General features: G+C 33.4%; 3 protein-coding genes across 3 annotated transcripts; 1 reads left to right on the top strand and 2 right to left on the bottom strand.

Annotated features, from left to right (window-relative positions):
• LOC108473164 (uncharacterized) lies at window positions 1-1168 on the bottom strand. Its single transcript, XM_053031232.1, has 2 exons — window positions 914-1168; window positions 1-471 (listed from the first exon to the last, which is right to left on the bottom strand). Exons 1-2 carry the CDS (start codon window positions 1043-1045, stop codon window positions 208-210), a joined length of 396 nt encoding a protein of 131 aa, XP_052887192.1. The 5' UTR covers window positions 1046-1168; the 3' UTR covers window positions 1-207.
• A 4482-nt stretch (window positions 1169-5650) lies between these two features.
• LOC108453166 (asparagine--tRNA ligase, cytoplasmic 2-like) lies at window positions 5651-9968 on the top strand. Its single transcript, XM_017751117.2, has 8 exons — window positions 5651-6190; window positions 6263-6505; window positions 6589-7044; window positions 8000-8185; window positions 8918-8982; window positions 9093-9222; window positions 9307-9365; window positions 9661-9968. The coding sequence occupies exons 1-8, from the start codon at window positions 5765-5767 to the stop codon at window positions 9842-9844; spliced, it is 1749 nt and encodes a 582-aa protein (XP_017606606.1). The 5' UTR covers window positions 5651-5764; the 3' UTR covers window positions 9845-9968.
• Window positions 9969-10077: 109 nt separating this feature from the next.
• Window positions 10078-18804, bottom strand: LOC108453157 (uncharacterized). Its single transcript, XM_017751105.2, has 14 exons — window positions 18318-18804; window positions 17971-18080; window positions 17640-17702; window positions 17377-17557; window positions 17086-17190; window positions 16877-17007; window positions 16205-16778; window positions 15602-15667; window positions 15356-15432; window positions 13776-14057; window positions 12625-12964; window positions 12387-12539; window positions 11391-11927; window positions 10078-10544 (listed from the first exon to the last, which is right to left on the bottom strand). Exons 1-14 carry the CDS (start codon window positions 18588-18590, stop codon window positions 10359-10361), a joined length of 3078 nt encoding a protein of 1025 aa, XP_017606594.1. The 5' UTR covers window positions 18591-18804; the 3' UTR covers window positions 10078-10358.
• Between the last annotated feature and the right edge of the window lie 200 nt (window positions 18805-19004).

Genomic DNA, 19004 nt, shown 5'->3' with positions numbered 1-19004 from the left:
TACTTTAATCGTTTCTTATATATTATCTCTCACAAGGATTGGATTCGAAAACAGTGACAAAAGAAATCAATATAGGAATAAATACCAAACATACCTACCCACACTACTACCAGTCCCCCATGCAAAAGTAACCCCAAAACCCTAAGAATCAACCAACAAAGTAAACATCACAAACATATTATTAAAACCATGTGTGTTTCACCATCATCAACCACACATCTCCGCAGTGCCGTCGTCGTTGGTGCCGTAGTTCTTCGAGGCCGGATACTTGATAGCATTAAGTTCAACTTTACGCAAAGCAGCTTTCCCCAAATCAATGCCACAAATATCAGATAGCCTAACGAGGTAAAGTAGCACATCGGAAAGCTCTTCACCGAGGTGAACTTTTTCATCTTCTTTCCAATCGGGCAACCCTTTAGGAACCTCACCTTTCCATTGAAATATCTCAGAGAGTTCCCCTACTTCACCTACCTATATCAATATGTAATCAATATTGCAAATATTCAATAATAATAGAAAAAAGAAAGACATAAAAAGCTATATATATTCATTGACATCATCTGTTTGAGGTATCGTCTGCTGAACTAGCCCTTGAAGGGTGGAAGTATTGTGACTAGGATGCCTATATGTTTGGTTTTAGCCTCGGGTAAAAGAGGTTCACGGAGTTTGACAAGAGCGCCTAGTCTACCAAGTAAATGTTTAGCATTTGATTTTAGTGGAGTTCGAATCATGCCCTTAACAGGTCTTAGTAGATAAAAACAATACCACTTGATTAAGTAAGTTCACCAAACTCCATGAACCCTTTTTTGTTCTCCTCAAAGTAGGGAGACAAAAACTTGAGACTAAACACTCTGAAAACAATACTTCCGTTGAAGGTACAAGAAGGAGAATCATATGTGTTAGCATAGGTTACCATGGCCAAAAGGAGGTTTCTGGGGCTATGGAACTGATCCCAGTTCCTTTCTTTGGCAAAATCAGCCATTTTTTGCTTAAGGAGATAGAGGCTCACACTTTGATCATCACCTTCTTGTTGAACACCAGTCATCTTTAGAAGAACACTGAAAGCTAGATTTAGATTAAGAGAAATTTTGTTTACACACACATATGTATATGTGTGTATATATATATGTAAAGAGAGGGAGGGGGAGGCTAAGAATGAATTACTCGATGCTGCTTATGTTTGGCCAAATTAATAGATAAAATAGAAAAAGTAAACATACCATAAGATTCCATCCCATTTAGGTATGTAATCCAAATAATAAAATTCCTTTCCTAATCTATGATTCTTTAAAAAGTAATTACAGATTAGTGACAGGTGAAATTAGGCTATAGGGTGTAATTTAGTCGAGCTGAGTTTGAATACTGTTAAGTTTGATATTTAATTTAAATTAAATCGGACAATTATTTTTAAGTTTGAACTCAACTCGAGATATATTCAAGCTACACAAACTTAAGCTTGATTAAGTTTATTTATAAATTTTTATACTCAAGCTTGAATTTGAGCTTGATAATTTAACTTAGGGTTAATAAAATGTATTAAGGGTAATAATGTAATTTAATAATATAAAATTATGAAAAGTTCGATAAGACTTGTGGATTGTTAGAGTTGAGTATTACTAAGCTTAAATTTGACTTGACCGATAGCTCAATCTCAAGCTTAGCTCAGCTCAGCTCGATAATTACCGAATAGAATTCAAATTTTTTTCGAATTGAACTCAAGTAGCTTACAAGCAGTAGTGTCTCATTTGCACCCTTACTTTTGCATTGTTGATGAAGGTTTTGGGACTTTAAGTGCCTAAGATCGAGTTCTACCATTCAAAAATTATGTGTGAATTAGTGAGTTAATTTATTTTATACTTGTAATGATTGATTTTGATTACTATTGTTGAAATAATTAGTTAATTATAACTTCAAAAAATAGTAATTAAAAATCATATTTTATTATAAATTTTAAGAGATATGTTGATATTTAAATTAATTGCATTAAATATCTTCAAATTTTTGTGCAAATTTTAAATTATAATATTGTATAATATAAAAAAAAAAGAGATGAAAGTTACAATCAGAACTACATTAATGCAAGAATGAGAGTGTAATTATAATGAATACATTCGTGTAATTATTGCCAAAATCAAACAGTTAAAATAATTTAGGTGACTTTCTCGATTGTTTTAAATGTTGAATTGGAGAATGATTTAATAATATTATCTCAATTAATATTTAATACTTACTTCACACTTTCAATTTTAACCTTTAAAATTTTTAATCTTTTTAACTTTAGACTTAGTCAAAAGAATCTTTTAATTTCAAACAAATTTTTGGCTTCTTCCAACAAAGTGATAAAGGACAACATAAATAGTTGCGTAGTTAAACAGGCAAGTACAACTTTCGTAAAATTATTCTTACATTATATTTTATTTTAGTTACTCAAAATAAATTAATTTATTTATTTACATTATATTAAAAAGTAAATTGGTCATTTTTATTAAAATTTTCATCAATTTCTACTATTAAAAATTAATATTGTATCTGACGGACTAATTAAATAGATACATGTGGCGTGCAACATATACCTTATTATGATGTACATAGACCAGTTTTTATAGTAGAAATGAATGAAATTTTTAACAAAAGTATCAATTTGCTATTTGATCTAACATATAGAGACTAATTTATCTATTTTTTAGTAAAAAAACCAAAATGCAATCTAGACTCCTAATATCAAGACTTCTATACTATTTTTACCTAGAACATATATATATATATTTCTTCACTACCAATATATAGGACAATTACTATATGCTCTAAAGCAATTAACCCAAAATTTGAATGTATTTGATTTGGTCGTATTGAATTGAATTTGAATTCACATTTATTATTATGCATTTCAACACATGAGCTTCAAGGAAAGTCACCAAAATCAGATTGGGTAGCACACTACCATCAAATTATATATAAGACCGAAAGTGGATGTACTATCAAATGATATCAAACACCGTCCTAGGAAATTCCAAACCACACCTTTATTCATCTCTCTAATTTAATTGAAATTGTCCCAATACTAAACTCAATTTTAAAAACAATAGGTATAATAATAAACTTAATTATTAATATTCATCATTTTAAAGGATAAATTGTGTTATGTTTTTTTATCATCTAATTATAAAAAGTTACAAAAGGTTACTGAATTATTTAATTTTGTCTTTTTAGTCATTCAACTATTTTAATTTTTGGGTGTTTTCATTTTTATATTAGCTAATTGGTGACTAGAAAAGATAAAATTAAATAGTTGAGTGACAACTGTGTAACTTTTCAATAACTACTAATGTGGTTCACCTCTTTTTTTTTATCAATTCAATCATAATTTTTTTTATTATCTTGATTTTAACTATCAAATTTTAGTTAAATTATTTTTTCGAAAAAGTTGATTGAATTATTAAAATTTTGATGACAATGACATTATAACTATGGGCGCAAGCGGTAGCCTAAACCCTTAAAATGGAAAATTTATATTTGAACTCTTTAAAATCTATAAAGATATATGTCAAGGGTTGGATTTCTTTTGTCTTTCAATAATATTATAATAATATTATGCATGCAACTGTAATAAACATGACATGTTAGACAATTTTAAATATGAAGATAGTGATCCCTACAGTCTTGAACTTGTCTTGGTGGATTTTGATGAGTTTATTCGTTGTTGATGATGGTGAAGCAAGCTAAGTAAAGCTCAGGGTCAAATACAGCTCCTTTTGTAAAAGACAAAAGATTTAGGTCAAGAAGTTGTTACCTGAAATGGGTAGAATTTTAGTGCTTTGCGTTGCGTTTAGGGAATTTGTTGAAAACAAATCAAAGTTTAATTGGTGGGCAATTAATTAATTAATTAATTAAGAGGTTTGCTTGATTTAGTCACGGACTGGATACCATATGAACTGTCATTATCCATTCTTATGTCCACACAATGGAGGTTTAGACTTTGCACAATTAAGACTTGAGTTATTGATAAAACACATTTAGGTTTCTATTTTTTCTTTTACATAAAATTTAATTTAATGTGTAATTGTATACATGAATTTTAATTTGGTGTAATTATACACGTAAAATATTAATTGTGATTCAAATGTATACTTGAAACTTTAATTTTGATTTAATCACACATATTTAAAGAAAAATAAATACATCAATTTATTTTTATATTGAATAAATATAATTATTTATGCATGCAATACATATTATAAAATTATGTTATATCAATAATTGTGCTAATAATTTATAAGAATTGTATCAAATCAAAATTCATGTATACAATTACACATTAAATCATAGTTCATGTATTATTTGATATTTATCCTTTTTTTAAATACCAATTTGGGTCGGTCCTTTTGAGACATTTCACATCAATATTTAACTCTTTTTATATGTATTGAGACATGATGAATTTTGAAATTATTTTTATGTATAATTACTTTAGGTTTTTTTTTTTACCATTTATTTCACTTAGGAGAGTTTTTAAAGGATTAGTGTGTATAATAGAGGTGAAGTTATAAATTTCTTTAAGGGAGCATAATTAAATTATATATTTTATACTTATTGCTTAATAGTGTAAATTGAGTTAATTGTTTTTCCTCTTTTAAAATTATATGATCCTTTTAGGATTTACATTTACTCTACATTTACTTCTCCTGTTTCTTCTATTCAATAAAATTTTCTCAAAAACACAAACCACTGCTTCATAGGTGAAATTTTCTTGTGTTTTTAATATTTGAGTTTATTCTTGATTATTATTCTTTTATATTTATAATATTATATATTAATAGTTAGATTTATTTCAAATATTTCATATTTATATTTAAATTCATTTAAAGTATGGCTTTATTTAATATAATTTAAAATGTTCAAAAAATTAGAATAAAATTGTAAAAATAAAACTTACCTAATTCAAATTTATCAAATAGTATAATAATATCTCATACTTAATTTTAATTAATATATACCAAATAAATTTTATAATTTAATTTCAGTACTAATTTAACCAGCACTTTTAAAAAGATTTATTATTTTGTAATTAATCTTTTCTTGAAACTTAATTTGTAATTTATAAATATAAATATAATATAAATAATTAAACAAATTAACTTTTACATTGTGTTGAAATCGGTATTATTTAAATTGGATCGAACTAGTCGAAGCGAACCGTTTGGATCAAAATGGTGATATATCAATCCGAACATAAGAGTTGAACTGATCTTTACACAAACCACTCAAAACATGTAAAAATTAAAAATCAAAAAAAAAATCTGAATCGATCTTATAAAATTTTTAATTACTTATTTAATTATTATTCAATCCACAGTTGAGTTAAAAATCAATGATGTGACTAATTCAACAAGAGGGTTGAAATTAATAAAGCTTCCAATAATTTAGTTTGAAAAACCGTTAAAATGTTTGAGGAAAACTCCCGCGAATAACCCAACTTTACAAATATACCTAACGTTACCACCAACCCTTTCTCTTCTCTTTTCTTTCTGTATAATCTGTGCCTTCACCACTTCCGTTGATCAACCCTTATACCAAAACAACCATGTCCATTGATGCAAACAATCCCTTTCTTTTCCTTCATATTCTCAAAAAAGCACCCATTTTCTCCCATTTTATCATCATCATCATCACCATCACCCTCACCCCCATTGCCAAATTCATACCAGTGCAACCTCTACTAACTTCTTATTTCATCTCTTTCTTTCCCTTTCTCTTTTCATAACAAATGATGGAGTCTCAACAAGAACCCAAGGTTACAATCCCCCCTTTGATCCCTTTGGAGTACTCGAACCGGGTGATGTTGAAAACGATATTGGAATGTGGTGATGATGAGATAGAGTTGTTTGGTAAGACAGTGGTGGTTGGAGGATGGGTTAAATCTTCTAAGGAAGTTAAAAGGGAGCCCGTGGTGGCGGCATTGAAGCCACCGACGGCGGCTGAAGCCTTCCCTCCTTCTCCGGGCCCTAAAGAACTTAGTTGCGTCGAAGTGGTTCAATCTAGAATCCCTTTTTTCAAGAAAATTATAAGAGTTTTCGGTGTTTCTTCTGACAGTTATCCAGGTGTTCGAGAAAAGTTCGAGCCAGTTCCTAAACCGCCGCCTTCGAAGTTCTTTCTACAAATTAATGATGGCTCTTCCATTTCAAGTCTTATGGTACTCTAAAACCCTGAATTTTTTCCCTCTTTAATTATGCAAATTCCTAATTGATACTTGAAAAATTCTCAGGTTGTAATAGATTCAGCTATAGTTCCAGTATCTGCAAGCCACGTTCTACCTACAGGAACATGTATATTAGCCCAAGGTGTTTTAGAAAAATCATCATCACATGGAAAACAAACAATCGAGCTTAAAGTCGAGAAAATTCTTCACATTGGAACAGTCGAACCGGATACATATCCGTTATCAAGAAAAAGATTACCCCTTGATTCTTTAAGGGATTATCCCCATATTCGTCCTAGGACGACTACGGTATGCTCTGCATACATTGCTATTCAATGTTCATATGAAAGGCACCTAATGTACTTGTTTCATTACCATGCTTTGAATCGCAGGTGGCATCTATAACACGAATCCGCGACACCCTTGATTTCGCGGCCCACACATTCTTCCATAACCATGGTTTTTTGCATGTACAAGTGCCAATAATAACAACTATAGACTCCGAAGGTTTCAGTGAAAAGTTTCAGGTTACAACAAGCAAGAAATGGGGGTTGGGGAGTGGTGCCGATGCCGATGTTCGGCATGAAACTGTTAAGGCTGAACAACATATTGAAGCAAGAGACAAATCCAAACTAGGAACTGGAGTGAAGCCTGAGGTCAAAGAAGATTTCTTTGGTCACCAGAGCTATTTAAGTGTTTCAGGTCGGCTACATTTGGAGAGCTATGCATGTGCTCTTGGGAATGTTTACTCGTTTGGACCCAGATTTCGGGCTGAGAAAACAGGGTCAATCAAACAAGTGGCTGAAATGTGGGTTGTTGAGGTCGAAATGGCATTTTCACAACTAGAGGTAATACTTCGTTATCTTCTGAGTTCATGCATCATATGCAAAACCTGAGTCCATCCACTTTGAATGAAATGATTTTTTAAAAAAGGTAAATGCGGGTGGGCCAAATAGTTTCTTTTTGGGACAACCATAATTACAACCTAAACTATTTCTATGAAAAATTATTTCTAAGAAAAATTAACACGCGACTAATAAACCACAATTTGAGTATAAATTTATCTAGTCTCATTCTGCCTCTTCATTATATTAAATTATTATTTTATCTTTATATATAACTAAATTATAGGAAGAAAAATTCCATTTTATGTTGAAATATATATTTTTAAGAATTATGTTTAAAATTTTGCTTGCTTTTAAAAAATAAAATAGCAAGCAAATATCAAATCAAGATTGTTTGAATGTATTATGTAGTTAACATTTATAGAAGTGGTAATAGTCTTCACTATTACACATTCATAATGAAATATAGAAGTGGTAATAGTCTTCACTATTACACATTCATAATGAAATAAAGAAGTTGGTAAGACAAAACGAGCTAATTGTAAAGCAGTGGTGGATTTAATATCCACCCTGTTGCCAAGATTTTTAGGATCAAACTAATGATCATACTAGTCAAGTTATCGATTTGCCAATTTGATTAAATAAATTATTAAAAAATTCATAAAAAACCCGACTTAACGTTGATTCAACAGGTTTTTTAGTCCGATTCAATTAGTTTATATCAATTCACGAATCAACCAGTCTAATGCCTCTATAGACCGGTATCTTGACCGATTCCCAATTCAACCAACTAGTCCAATTCGGTTCAAACAACTTGTTGCACTCCATTTCCATCCCTAAGTGAAAAATATATCGAAAAAAGAAATAAGAAATGAATTATATTACTTGTTCAGATTAAATGTGAATTGTGCTTTCATATATGAAGATCTGGTTGATATCTTTGATTGGAGTTTTCCAGGACTCAATGAAATGTGCAGAGGACTGCTTCAAATTTCTGTGCAAATGGATATTGGATCACTGTCCACAAGACATGAAGTTTGTCACAAAAAGAATTGACAAGACTATTGTTCACCGTCTTGAATATATGATATCAATTTCTTATGAAAGGATTTCTTATAGAGAGGCAGTAGATATCTTGAGAAAGGTAAACCCGAGACTACATAAATTTTCTATATATTACTCGAATTATAACCCAGATTTTAAATTAATTTTTAAATTTTAAAACAGTTTAGTCGAGTTTTCAAAGTATTAGTATGCAGAGGTGGAGCTAAATGGTGGCAAGGGGCCTTGGCCCCCCCAAAATTTTGGAAAATATTTTTTCTGTTGAAATTTTTAAAAAAATTTAATTAAACTCTTTAGATTAATGAGAATTTTTAAATATTTCTCATTAAACTCCTAAGCCCCCCAAAATTTAATCCCAAGATCTGCCATGGTTAGTATCTATAATTTAGGCCCTTTCATCAGTCGAACCATTAGCGTTAATGTTAAATATCAGCTCAACTCAAATCTGACATGAAGCATATTGGCATATTTAAAACAAGTGAATTGAAAACATTTATGTAACTACTACATAATCAACTAAGAAATAACCTCTTGGCACTATCTTCTTTATTAACACATAAAATCCATTCATGTATTAAGTAAACGAACTTATAATTTAATCCACATATTCTAAATATGCTCCATATTAGATCCAAATTGGCCTTTAATGCCTAAATTGACTGCTAGATTGATAGAAAGATATTTTCAACAATATATAATATAAGCAATCATTTAACGACGTTTGGTGCAATTAACCCAAATTAAGCCGGCCAACATGACTGCCATATTTTTAGCAACTTATGTCTGATCAAAGTGTTTCATTCTTCAACACCAGGTGACAGATAAGACTTTCGAAACAAAACTTCGATGGGGAGTCCCTTTAACAGCTGAACATCTAAGGTACATATAATCTGGCTACTAACAAAGAACTATCACATGCAAATATCCTAAAACAATATGAGACTTTTCCTACAAAATGTTCTTATTATTTTCCATTTACTCAATGGCAGCTACTTGGCTGATGATCACTATAAGAGACCTGTGATTATTTATGATTATCCAAAAGCAGTTAAGCCATTTTATGTACGCTTGAATGATGATGGAAAAACAGTGGCCGCTTTTGATATGGTTGTACCCAAGGTAAAGCCTAAAACTTGAAACAAATATATTGAAACAGTGGGTGGTTTTGAGTTGGTTATTAAAGATGGATAAATGGTAATGCAGATGGGAACAGTGATTACGGGTAGCCAAAGTGAAGAGCGGCTTGACATGCTAAGTGCAAGGTAATGTCAAAACAACTCGAACTCAAAATGACTTGTACCAGAAATGATCTGAAATTATTCAAACCCATAACGATCCAATCTGAAAAATCCAAATCTCAAATGTGAATGAACCGACCTAAAACTACTTGAACCCAAAACAACCCGATCTAAACTCTAGGTTTATCTCAATTCTTCTAATGATCACTTTAAAGCCATCTTAATTTGGGTCTATTCTTGAGGACTGAACTATTCTCAATACTATCCTTATTGATACCAAAGCCTATTTTCCTTGTTTGCTATGGTTTTCTGATTTCAGAATGAAGGAAATTGACTTGTCAAGAGATCAGTACGAATGGTACCAAGATCTTCGCAAGCATGGAACAGTCAAGCACTCTGGGTTTAGCCTAGGGTTCGATCTTATGGTTCTTCTTATGACTGGCCTCACTGATGTCAGAGATGTAGTTCCTTTTCCCCGAACTCATGGCAAAGCCAACAACTAAGAAACTGTCCATAAAGTTCATAAAAATAGAGAAATCATAGTTTCAACTTGGTTGTGTTTCAGATACAGAGAAACTTGTGTAAAAAGATATTCTAAATGCAATACATCTTAATCTTATAGCTAAAGATGCTTTAAACAAACTGGTTATGGATGAACTATCACCAATTCACCATTGTTGTGCAAAATGAAGTGCCATTAAATCAAATGGAAAGAGAAATGGAGTTCAAAAAATCATTTTCACCTCCTCAATATCACAAATGCCTTCTCTATTGTGGACTACCAGCTGAACCCGAAAAACAAGCAAGAAGTTCAGATAAATACACATAGATAGAACTAAAAGGAAAATTGGCCGTCACCCGATAGCAACATCTAAGATTTCATTATACTACCATCAACACATATTTAGAGCAGTGAAGAAAGCAGAACCTGATGACCAAATCAAAGGGGACTTGGCTTGCTGCTTTGAATATTACAACTAATAATGAGAGAACGAATTATGAATACCTGAGGTTCCTTCAAGGTTTCCTCAATGCGGATGCTGCACCCATGACAAGAGCCAAGACAACGCCCACACCAGCCCCGAATGAGGCACCTACAGCGGCAGATGTCAAAGCTGATGCCTTGGCTTGAGAATCTTTCTTATCTATTGCCATAGCATGTTCTCGTGCCAACTCCATTGAAAGCCTATCTGTAGCAAGCTCCTTCAAATTTGAAATGAAACAAGAAACACAAAATTATTCATGAGCATGTAAACTTAAATACGTAAAACAAGAAGAAACTAAACCATATAGCACATGGTAGAAATGCTTGAGTATCCACAAATAACAAGTGATTCGTGTTTCCATATTTCCTGTATACTGTACAAACATATCAATAACAGTTATTGAAGTTCATCCTCCCAATATTAATTAAAAAAAATTCATAATGGGCGTATATATCCAAGTAGTTCAGTTATAAATGCTTATCAGTTGCAATTGGGCCGTATCTAAGATGTTATGTTATATCAACCATAAGGACATAAGCTGAAATATTATTATCATTATCATTTGATGAGGAATAAGAAAATAGCGACTGTTAAAAAATTGTGAATGTAATCAGATGCGCCAGAATCCACTCCGCTGTCCAGTTAGAAGTATGATGACAACAAAACAAAGGCATTTACAATAATAACTTTGCATTTTGCAACTAATTGAAGCAAAATAGATCCTCAGATTATATGCATTATGTTTTTTTGTCAGCAACTATTATATCAGCCAGACAATAAGAAGGTCAGTCATTAACTGCTGCCTGCCATCATTTCAGTTGGAATTAGAAGGTCAATGTTATCAAAGCAAATATGTACTGCACAAAAGTTTCAGTTTTTATCACAAGATTAGTTACTATGTACTTTGCTTTATTATTACTTCGCTACTATTTCAGCTATGTTTCTCAACTAATTAAGCATATCCCAAATCTATGATCTCTTAATAAATTCTCTGATGCCTACAGATAAGGAACTCCATCAGTTGCTATGCATATTCAAAGCTATTTATAATCTATAGTTGTACCTCCAGGGAAGCCTCTTCGTGGCTCCAAAGAACACGGTGGACAACATGGCAAAGGGAATCAACCCCCTCCACAGGCAAAACAGTATCTTTCCTTCGGAAAGGCCGGCGAACAAGGTCAATTGGAGCAGATAGAAACTTCTGAACACCCATTCTCCCATCAGAATTTTCACTCATTACACCCCAAGGCAATGAAGTACTAGCAGCACCAGGCATCACGTATGGACAGGAATTGACAACTTCAGTGTTACTTGGAGATGCTTGATATGCCTGAATAACTGTATTAATCACAGCTCTCTGTTGATGTGCACTTACAGAAAATTTGTTAGTTATTGCAAGGACCCAAGGTATTCCAAGTGATTTTGCCTGATCTAATAGTGGCAAAAGGGCTGGATATTGCTCAGATGAATCTGGATGATTGTATCGAGGTATCCTATGGGATAGGTTATGCACAAGAACAATTAAATCGGTCTTTCTACTAAGGTCACGGATTCCCCTCCATAGTTCATCTTTGAACCGAGAAGCTTCTATGGCCAGCTCCTATAACATACAAAAACACAGTAAAATAAATTACACTTCTATTTTCTTTAAAGACACAAAAGGTGGATATTAATTTATAGAATACCAATACAGTTCTAACAGCACATTAATTCCACTCTGACTTTCTTTTTAGCACCATAAGATTCGATGCTATATACTCAATAAACTTAAAATGCTCAATAGCAGGATCACCCCAACTTCACCACCAACCATGAATTCACAGAAAGTTCAAGGTAAAAGGATAAATAATATTTCCTATCCCACCTTATAAGCATTATGTGTCACTCAAGAACTCTACAAATCGTTTCAAACAAAATAAATCTATTTTGCATTAAAAGTGGAGTAAGAAATATTGAATGTCATGATAAAGGGCATAAAATCTGAGATCACTTTCCACTTTGAATTCTAGAACATGATCTAGTTTCAACCATATTCCTCAGATTTTCACAGCAAAATTACCTGCAAGTTTACACCAGGTGAATCACAATAGCATAAACCGCCAGCAATACCTTCTTGAAAATCAGATTCCACTTGTAGATTTTCAGTGTTGGTAATATGAGTCAATTTGCCTTTACCCAATATTGCATTGAAAAGAGAGGTTTTACCAGCACCCTGGTAATCATAAAAAAAACATTCAGGAACATAGAAAGCAAAAACAACATAAAATTTTAAGAGTTCAAAGGGAAAATAAGAATACCTCCAGACCAAGAAGTCGCACCCTGCGAGTTCTAACATGAACCTCCTTTGATGCAGTTGAAAAATCACTAGTACAGAAAATGAAAAAGTCACTCAAGCCTTCTGGCCTTACGTTTTTTTCTTGATGAGATGATGCCATATCATGATCTTTATTGAGATTAACTGTCTCTAAATTAATTGAAGGGAACATGGTCATCAAAGAATCAGCTAGTGTCTGATGCTTAGGAGGTCGCCTCAAGGGAGCTCCTACTAAGACTCTTATTTTTTGTAATTCGGGTGGTTCCCCATTCCCAGATGAGTAGTCTCGTGCCGAAGGAAATGATTCCACGGTAGTTGAACACCTGAATAAGAAGCAATATTGTATAAAAGTGCTTATCATGCACCAAGGAGATTGAGAGAGAAACTGGTGCAACTTTGGGCTTATAAGATATAGATCTAGGTGACCAATTTTTACACGCATTTATTTGAATGTCACAGGTGCAGAAAAGAAGATCCAGCCTGTATTTACTAGACCCATATCGAATAAGGAATTTTACATGTGTGTGCATTTTGGCTGAGTTGTTTTATTAACGATACTTTCCAGATCAGCAAAAGCAGCAAGTACATTTCTTTTTTGAAAATTCTTGAACAAACCCAGATTGAAATAACAGAGAGAAAACCGTACATTTAATCAATTCGAAGATGATGAAACCCTCACAGTTTCCTTCTGCCAATAAGACTCTGACTTCATATTTTATCAAGGAACGGGAGAAAATAGAAAAGGAAAAAGAAGAGAAGGGGACTAGAATTAAACTGCAGAGTCGTTATACTGGAGTTTGAAGCTGTCTACTGATCAGAAGATTCACCACTAAGTCCCAAATCTGGTCAGCATTCCTAACTTTAACAGGATTCTTATTGTTAGGTAAGAGTACTTGGCTGATATATTACTAGTTAGCTTCAAGTCAGAAATATAACAGGGTTTGAACCATCAATAGTAGTTGACCTCAATGTCAGCAAAAATATTAATGTAAACAATATCTTAGGATGGAAGCACCATGAAGCAGATTCAATCAGAGAATAACATCCTGAAGATTTATGATGACATCTTCCCATATCAGCTGGACATAATAAATTCACAAAAGTAAAACAAGAAAATGATGACAAATAAGGTACCATTTGCCATTTACTTGAGCATGAACCAGAGTGCACATATGCAACCTGAATCCAGTAATATCAACCTTCAATTGTTCTGTACTCTTCTCGCCAGGAATACCATTCCAACCAAGAGGCACAATGGAAGTAGCCGTGCGAATAACAGGAGACTCAACAATATGCCCAAGCTCTACAGCACCTGCAACTGACAACCCAAGCCATTGTTGCAGATGTGGGAACTGTTGCACTTGCTCCATTCCAAAGAAAGTTGAAGCACTATCATTCATGCACAAGTTATAAATTCTGCCAACAGAAAGAAAGGATTATGATGGATCACTTAAATAATTTGCTAAAAATCTGTCTAAGGAGGAAGTATTTAAGTGCCATGTCCCAAATGAGGATATTTGTTATCTCCAAGAAATGCTCAACAGGTTATGGATTCCCTTTCAACTTATGTCACATGTCCATATCTTAACTATGTCATAAATTTAATTACTTTTAGGCATAAAACTAGCCAAAGTTGACAGAGAGAGAACACAGATAGAGAGAACAAATAAGCATGAATACGAATGAACAATGAATAATAAGAAGCACAATATCAAGTACATGATGACTAGTAAAACATCACATGAAGATATATTTAGACCTGCTGTCATCATTTAAAGTGGCTTTAGTATGAAAAAAGTTTACAACAGGAAGACCAAAGCAAAAGATAACTGCAAACGGCCAATCTACCTAGCAATAAGAAGCACAGAAAAAGCTGTCTGGGATCATCAATGGCCGACCAGCCAAGAGTTCCATTGATGGTTTTTCAGTATTCAATCAAGCATATACATTCTCTTGGTTAAGCTTAAGGCAGCTAGCAACATGGTATAAGTAGAAATTCAAAGAAGATGTTGGCAGCAACTCCAACACCTGAAACAAAGGTGGTGGCCAGGCTCTTAAGGATTTATATAAAGGGACGGCTTCAATTAGGATATTCATTTTATATAACCATAATAGATAACCGATGTGACCATGAAATCAATTAGACTTCCAGAACTGGAACTAGAGTTTAGTAATGGCCAGTCAATTTTTCCTTCTAATGTCTTTCATGGAGGAAGAGAAAACAATAAAGGTTGCTTGGATAAATAATAAACTCGTAGTTAATGTACATAATTACAATCTTGTTCTAACTCCAGTTCCATACCTGGTCACCAATAATCAGCAGTGCCTATGTATTTTCAGTAGAGAACATGATAAAGAAATTAGATTAAACAACACCTCTGCCAAGGGATTACGACGCAACAGTGTTGGACTCACCAACAATCAATGTGTTCAGGAGTTTATGTTTAAATTCTTCAATTTGTTTAGAAAACAGGCCCTATTTGGTCACTTTATTGGCAGATGTTCTGTATCAGTTGCTATGCATTTTCCATGATATATTAATAGTAGGATAATAAGAAGTTCAAAACATGAAGGTCAAAATTTGCAATGTAGGAGAATAAAGATCTACCTAATTCAACAGAAGAAAAAGAAATGCAACATTACAACTAGAACTTCAGACTAAACATTAACATAAACAGCATTGAGAGTTAAAATATTGCATAATCAATCATTACCTTTGAAATCGAGACCTATACGAATACATTGAATGAGATTGAAATCGCTCCTTTAATTCAACAATCACAGATCTGACCTGAAAATGTCTTTGCCAGAAGAAAGCAAACAAAATGAGAAGCTGAAGAAGACAAAATCTGCAGCGCAAAAATCATAAAAGCTAATGGCCACTGAAAATAGCGCCACTTAAGTTATGAAGTAAAAAAAAATTCCAAATCTTAGGCTGCATAAATAAAGGAAACTCATACCGATGTCAACTTTGAGTACTCTGCACCTGAGAGTGATTCAACTGATGAATTGCCCAAGAGATAGAGCTGTTATGAGTGAAATTTTGTTAATAATTTATTTGTCTAAATAATTGAAATGACAGTGCTACAAACTTGTGGAAACCATTATGCACTGTAACATTTAAGAGAACAGCTTAGTAGGATGCCGTGATGCTGAAGAAAGTTAAATAGTGACCTATCATAATAGTTGAGTGAGAACTGCTGTCAGCTGTAACTATCACAAAAGGTTACAGAACTCCCAAAGATGTCTCAATAAGGCAAATTGATGTGTAAGAAAGCTACATAACTTTCATGAAATTCCAAATTCTAATCCTCAAATAGATTGGCCAGCAGAATTAAGAGATTGGGAGTCAGGACCGGTCCAAATCAGGATTAGCTTACACAGAGTGCCAAAGCAACAACATTATCAAATGTCCCTTTAAACAATCTCAAATTGCCTATTTAACTGATGCACAGCAAAGAAACTACAATGACATATTATTATCAATATTCTCCACCTTCATACACTAAATAAGATGATTGACAAAGAAACAAATGATTGAAGTATTCCTTCATAATATGTACCTGTCCAAATGGAACATATGAAGGTAAGGAAGGCACCCTACGCCATCTATTGTTGTCCTCACTACCATTGTTTTTTCCCGTTAACTTGCCAGATCCTGGGTCTGATGCACCATTATCAGTGTCAGCAAATGGTTTAAGAGATATGCCATCAGTGCCCTCTTGAATTTCAAGAAACTGTGGTCCAACAACTACATCCTCAATTGGAGCAGCAGTTGTAGAGTCAGCTGCAGATGGTTTTATGGGATCAACTTGCTTTCCTCTGTATTTTTTAAATTGTCTCCTAACACCTTCTAGTGGAACAAGTTTTGAAAGTCTCCAAAGGGGACCCTGGACAGGGCCTACACCTATAACCAATTGCTCCCCTTCATTCTCATTTAGCTTTTCTGTCTTTCCTTTCTGTGAACCTTGTTCATTCTTTGATGTCGACAAACTGGTACTTTCCACACCAGAGGACATAAGTGAACTTTGTGCATTATAGTGATGAAAATAAGCAGGTGAAAGGATACGTGGTATAAGATCTTCAGGAATGCAGTAACTCTTGAAATAGTGTTGCCAACCTTTTCTATTAACATAACTAGCAAAGATGCATATAAAGAGTAGAATGAACACATTAGCTTCTGAGGAGAAAAAAATAAAAGGATAATTATTTCAGAAAAAGGGAGGAGCACTCACTCCCTTAGGGCTGCATTTCCTACTGGAGGCTGGGAAAATGTGATACACTTGACATGAACCTTTTCACTATCTTTTGATGAAGATGATTCAGCAATGACCCTCAAAATGGCAAGGGTAGCCAATGCTGCTACCTACAACATCAGACACAAATAAGGCATGAAATAGATAGTCAAAGGCAACATGCCAGGTAAGTTTTATGTAAAACTTACTGCTCCACCAAGTGAATGTCCACATAATACAAGTTTTCGCTTCTTTTTCTGAGCCAGCCTGTACAACTCCAAAGCAGGTATGCCTTTGGCACGAGCTAAGAAACCCTAAATTTTATTAATTGGAATGAAAATAAATAAAATCTGGAAGTATTTATTACTATACATGATAACTTATTACATAAAATTATGAACAGAGCAAAAATATTCAACACTTTATCAATGGCAAAACCACAAACAATATATCCGAGAAAATAAATTCTATTGATATACAAATGATGACTGTCACCCTACCCGATGGGCGGCAGGTTCAAGCCTATCTTTAATCTGCTTAGGTTTTGACCCCAATGAAATGGACTTGTTTTCCCCATTTCCTTTTTGTCTTTCACCTTGGTTGGCTTCAGTTACTTCAATCCGGTCAACATCCTCATTAAATATAGCACCTTGCAGTATGTTTGCACCAGCCATGACATCTCTTAATGAAACCAAGAAAGAAAAAAGAATAAACATTTGAAAGTAATGAATAATCAGTCAAGCTATAAAACTACATTGCTTACTTATACTGTTTGGTTCCAATGAAGGAAGCAAATAGCGTATCACCAGCTTCTGCCAACAGATACCTGCAACAAGAAAGATGCAAAGGAAAATAAGAGAACCATAACTATTGAATTCGAAGATTATTATCTCGGACTATGTAACTGCTTAGTAGTCATTCAAAGTGGATTATCATCAAAGATCTAAACCAAACTAAATGTAAAGCAGGCAATCATCTAAATTAATAACCTTCATCTTCACTACATAATTACTGCTTGCTAGAGATTCTTTTCGACCAGGTAATTGACATCAACAAAACAAGGAGTGCATCTTATAGAGCAAAAAATAACTCACCTGTGTGGAACATGATCTGAAGAAGGTTGCACACGTTCTAGAGAAACAACCTGTCCTCCAAAATCAGCTTTAAATTTGTTTACAGCTCGCATCATCTCACTAGCAGGTTTCTACCATGTAAGGCAAAACAAAAAATATTTTGCATTTAATAACATAAAATTCATCATCCGTGAGCAATCATGCGCCTTATACATCAATTATTCAATTTTTTTTTTTTTGAAAAGTAATCAATTATTCAATTTCTTTTAGCTCATGATTCAAATTAAACACTGATTAATACTACCATTCGTAAAAGTTAATCATAAAACCATAATAACTTCCTAAAATTCAAACTCGGCCTAAATTACCTTGTAAACACACTCAGAGAGCACCATGCAACAAAGAATGTCCTGCAAATCGGAGACGGAATCAACTTTAACAGCTCGGCAAAGCTCTTGTAGCTGTCGCTTCCGTCTCTCGTACTCTTGTTGGAGCCTCTGACGGTGTTCTCTGCCAACGGTGTTCCACGGTGGCCACTGCCACCTCATCCGCCACCGTAGCGGTCCCCACGAGACTTTAAGGATCTTAGCTCTTTGGTCCTTGATCCACGTCTCTACTTTGCTCTGCATTGATTCCATCATTTGATCAAAATAATTTTAATTTCCATTTTTTTATAAAACAAACAATTGAGATTTCGGAAGAAAAGAGATATGGTGCGAATCCTAGTTTCCTTAGAAGAAGCCAAAGAAGCATATGCCTCTATGAAAAATGCTTAATGACGTGCTCCTTTTTCTAGTCTTTCTCTTCGTTTTTTTTTTCCTCTTAGAAAATAAAAATTCTATCGGTTTCTTTATGGTTCATAAATGTGGCAAAGCCGGAGCCTGATATTTCGTATCCATGGGCTGAGCTTTGGCACTTCACGACTTCAGGCCCATTAACTGATGATGGCTTGTAGGGTCAGTTTAGGTTCGGTTTGGTTTTTGAACTAAATTATTTTTTACTTAATTTATAATTATTTTGTAATTTTTATGTAATAAAAAATAATATTTTATATA

Source organism: Gossypium arboreum, chromosome 7 (genome assembly GCF_025698485.1).
Source record: "Gossypium arboreum isolate Shixiya-1 chromosome 7, ASM2569848v2, whole genome shotgun sequence".
NCBI lineage: Eukaryota > Viridiplantae > Streptophyta > Magnoliopsida > Malvales > Malvaceae > Gossypium > Gossypium arboreum.
The sequence above is the reverse complement of the archived record's forward strand: the minus strand, read 5'-3'. Positions and strand labels throughout refer to the sequence as shown.

Coding starts and splice junctions, on each gene's coding strand:
- LOC108473164 (XM_053031232.1), bottom strand. CDS start 1,045: ATGACTGGTGTTCAACAAGAAGGTGATGATCAAAGTGTGAGCCTCTAT. Junction 472..913: donor GAAACCTCCTTTTGGCCATG/GTAACCTATGCT, acceptor ATATTGATATAG/GTAGGTGAAGTAGGGGAACT.
- LOC108453166 (XM_017751117.2), top strand. CDS start 5,765: ATGATGGAGTCTCAACAAGAACCCAAGGTTACAATCCCCCCTTTGATC. Junction 6,506..6,588: donor TTCGTCCTAGGACGACTACG/GTATGCTCTGCA, acceptor TTTGAATCGCAG/GTGGCATCTATAACACGAAT. Junction 9,366..9,660: donor CTTGACATGCTAAGTGCAAG/GTAATGTCAAAA, acceptor TTCTGATTTCAG/AATGAAGGAAATTGACTTGT.
- LOC108453157 (XM_017751105.2), bottom strand. CDS start 18,590: ATGATGGAATCAATGCAGAGCAAAGTAGAGACGTGGATCAAGGACCAA. Junction 12,965..13,775: donor GCTCAAGTAAATGGCAAATG/GTACCTTATTTG, acceptor CTTCTTATTCAG/GTGTTCAACTACCGTGGAAT. Junction 10,545..11,390: donor ACGAAGAGGCTTCCCTGGAG/GTACAACTATAG, acceptor TCAAATTTGAAG/GAGCTTGCTACAGATAGGCT.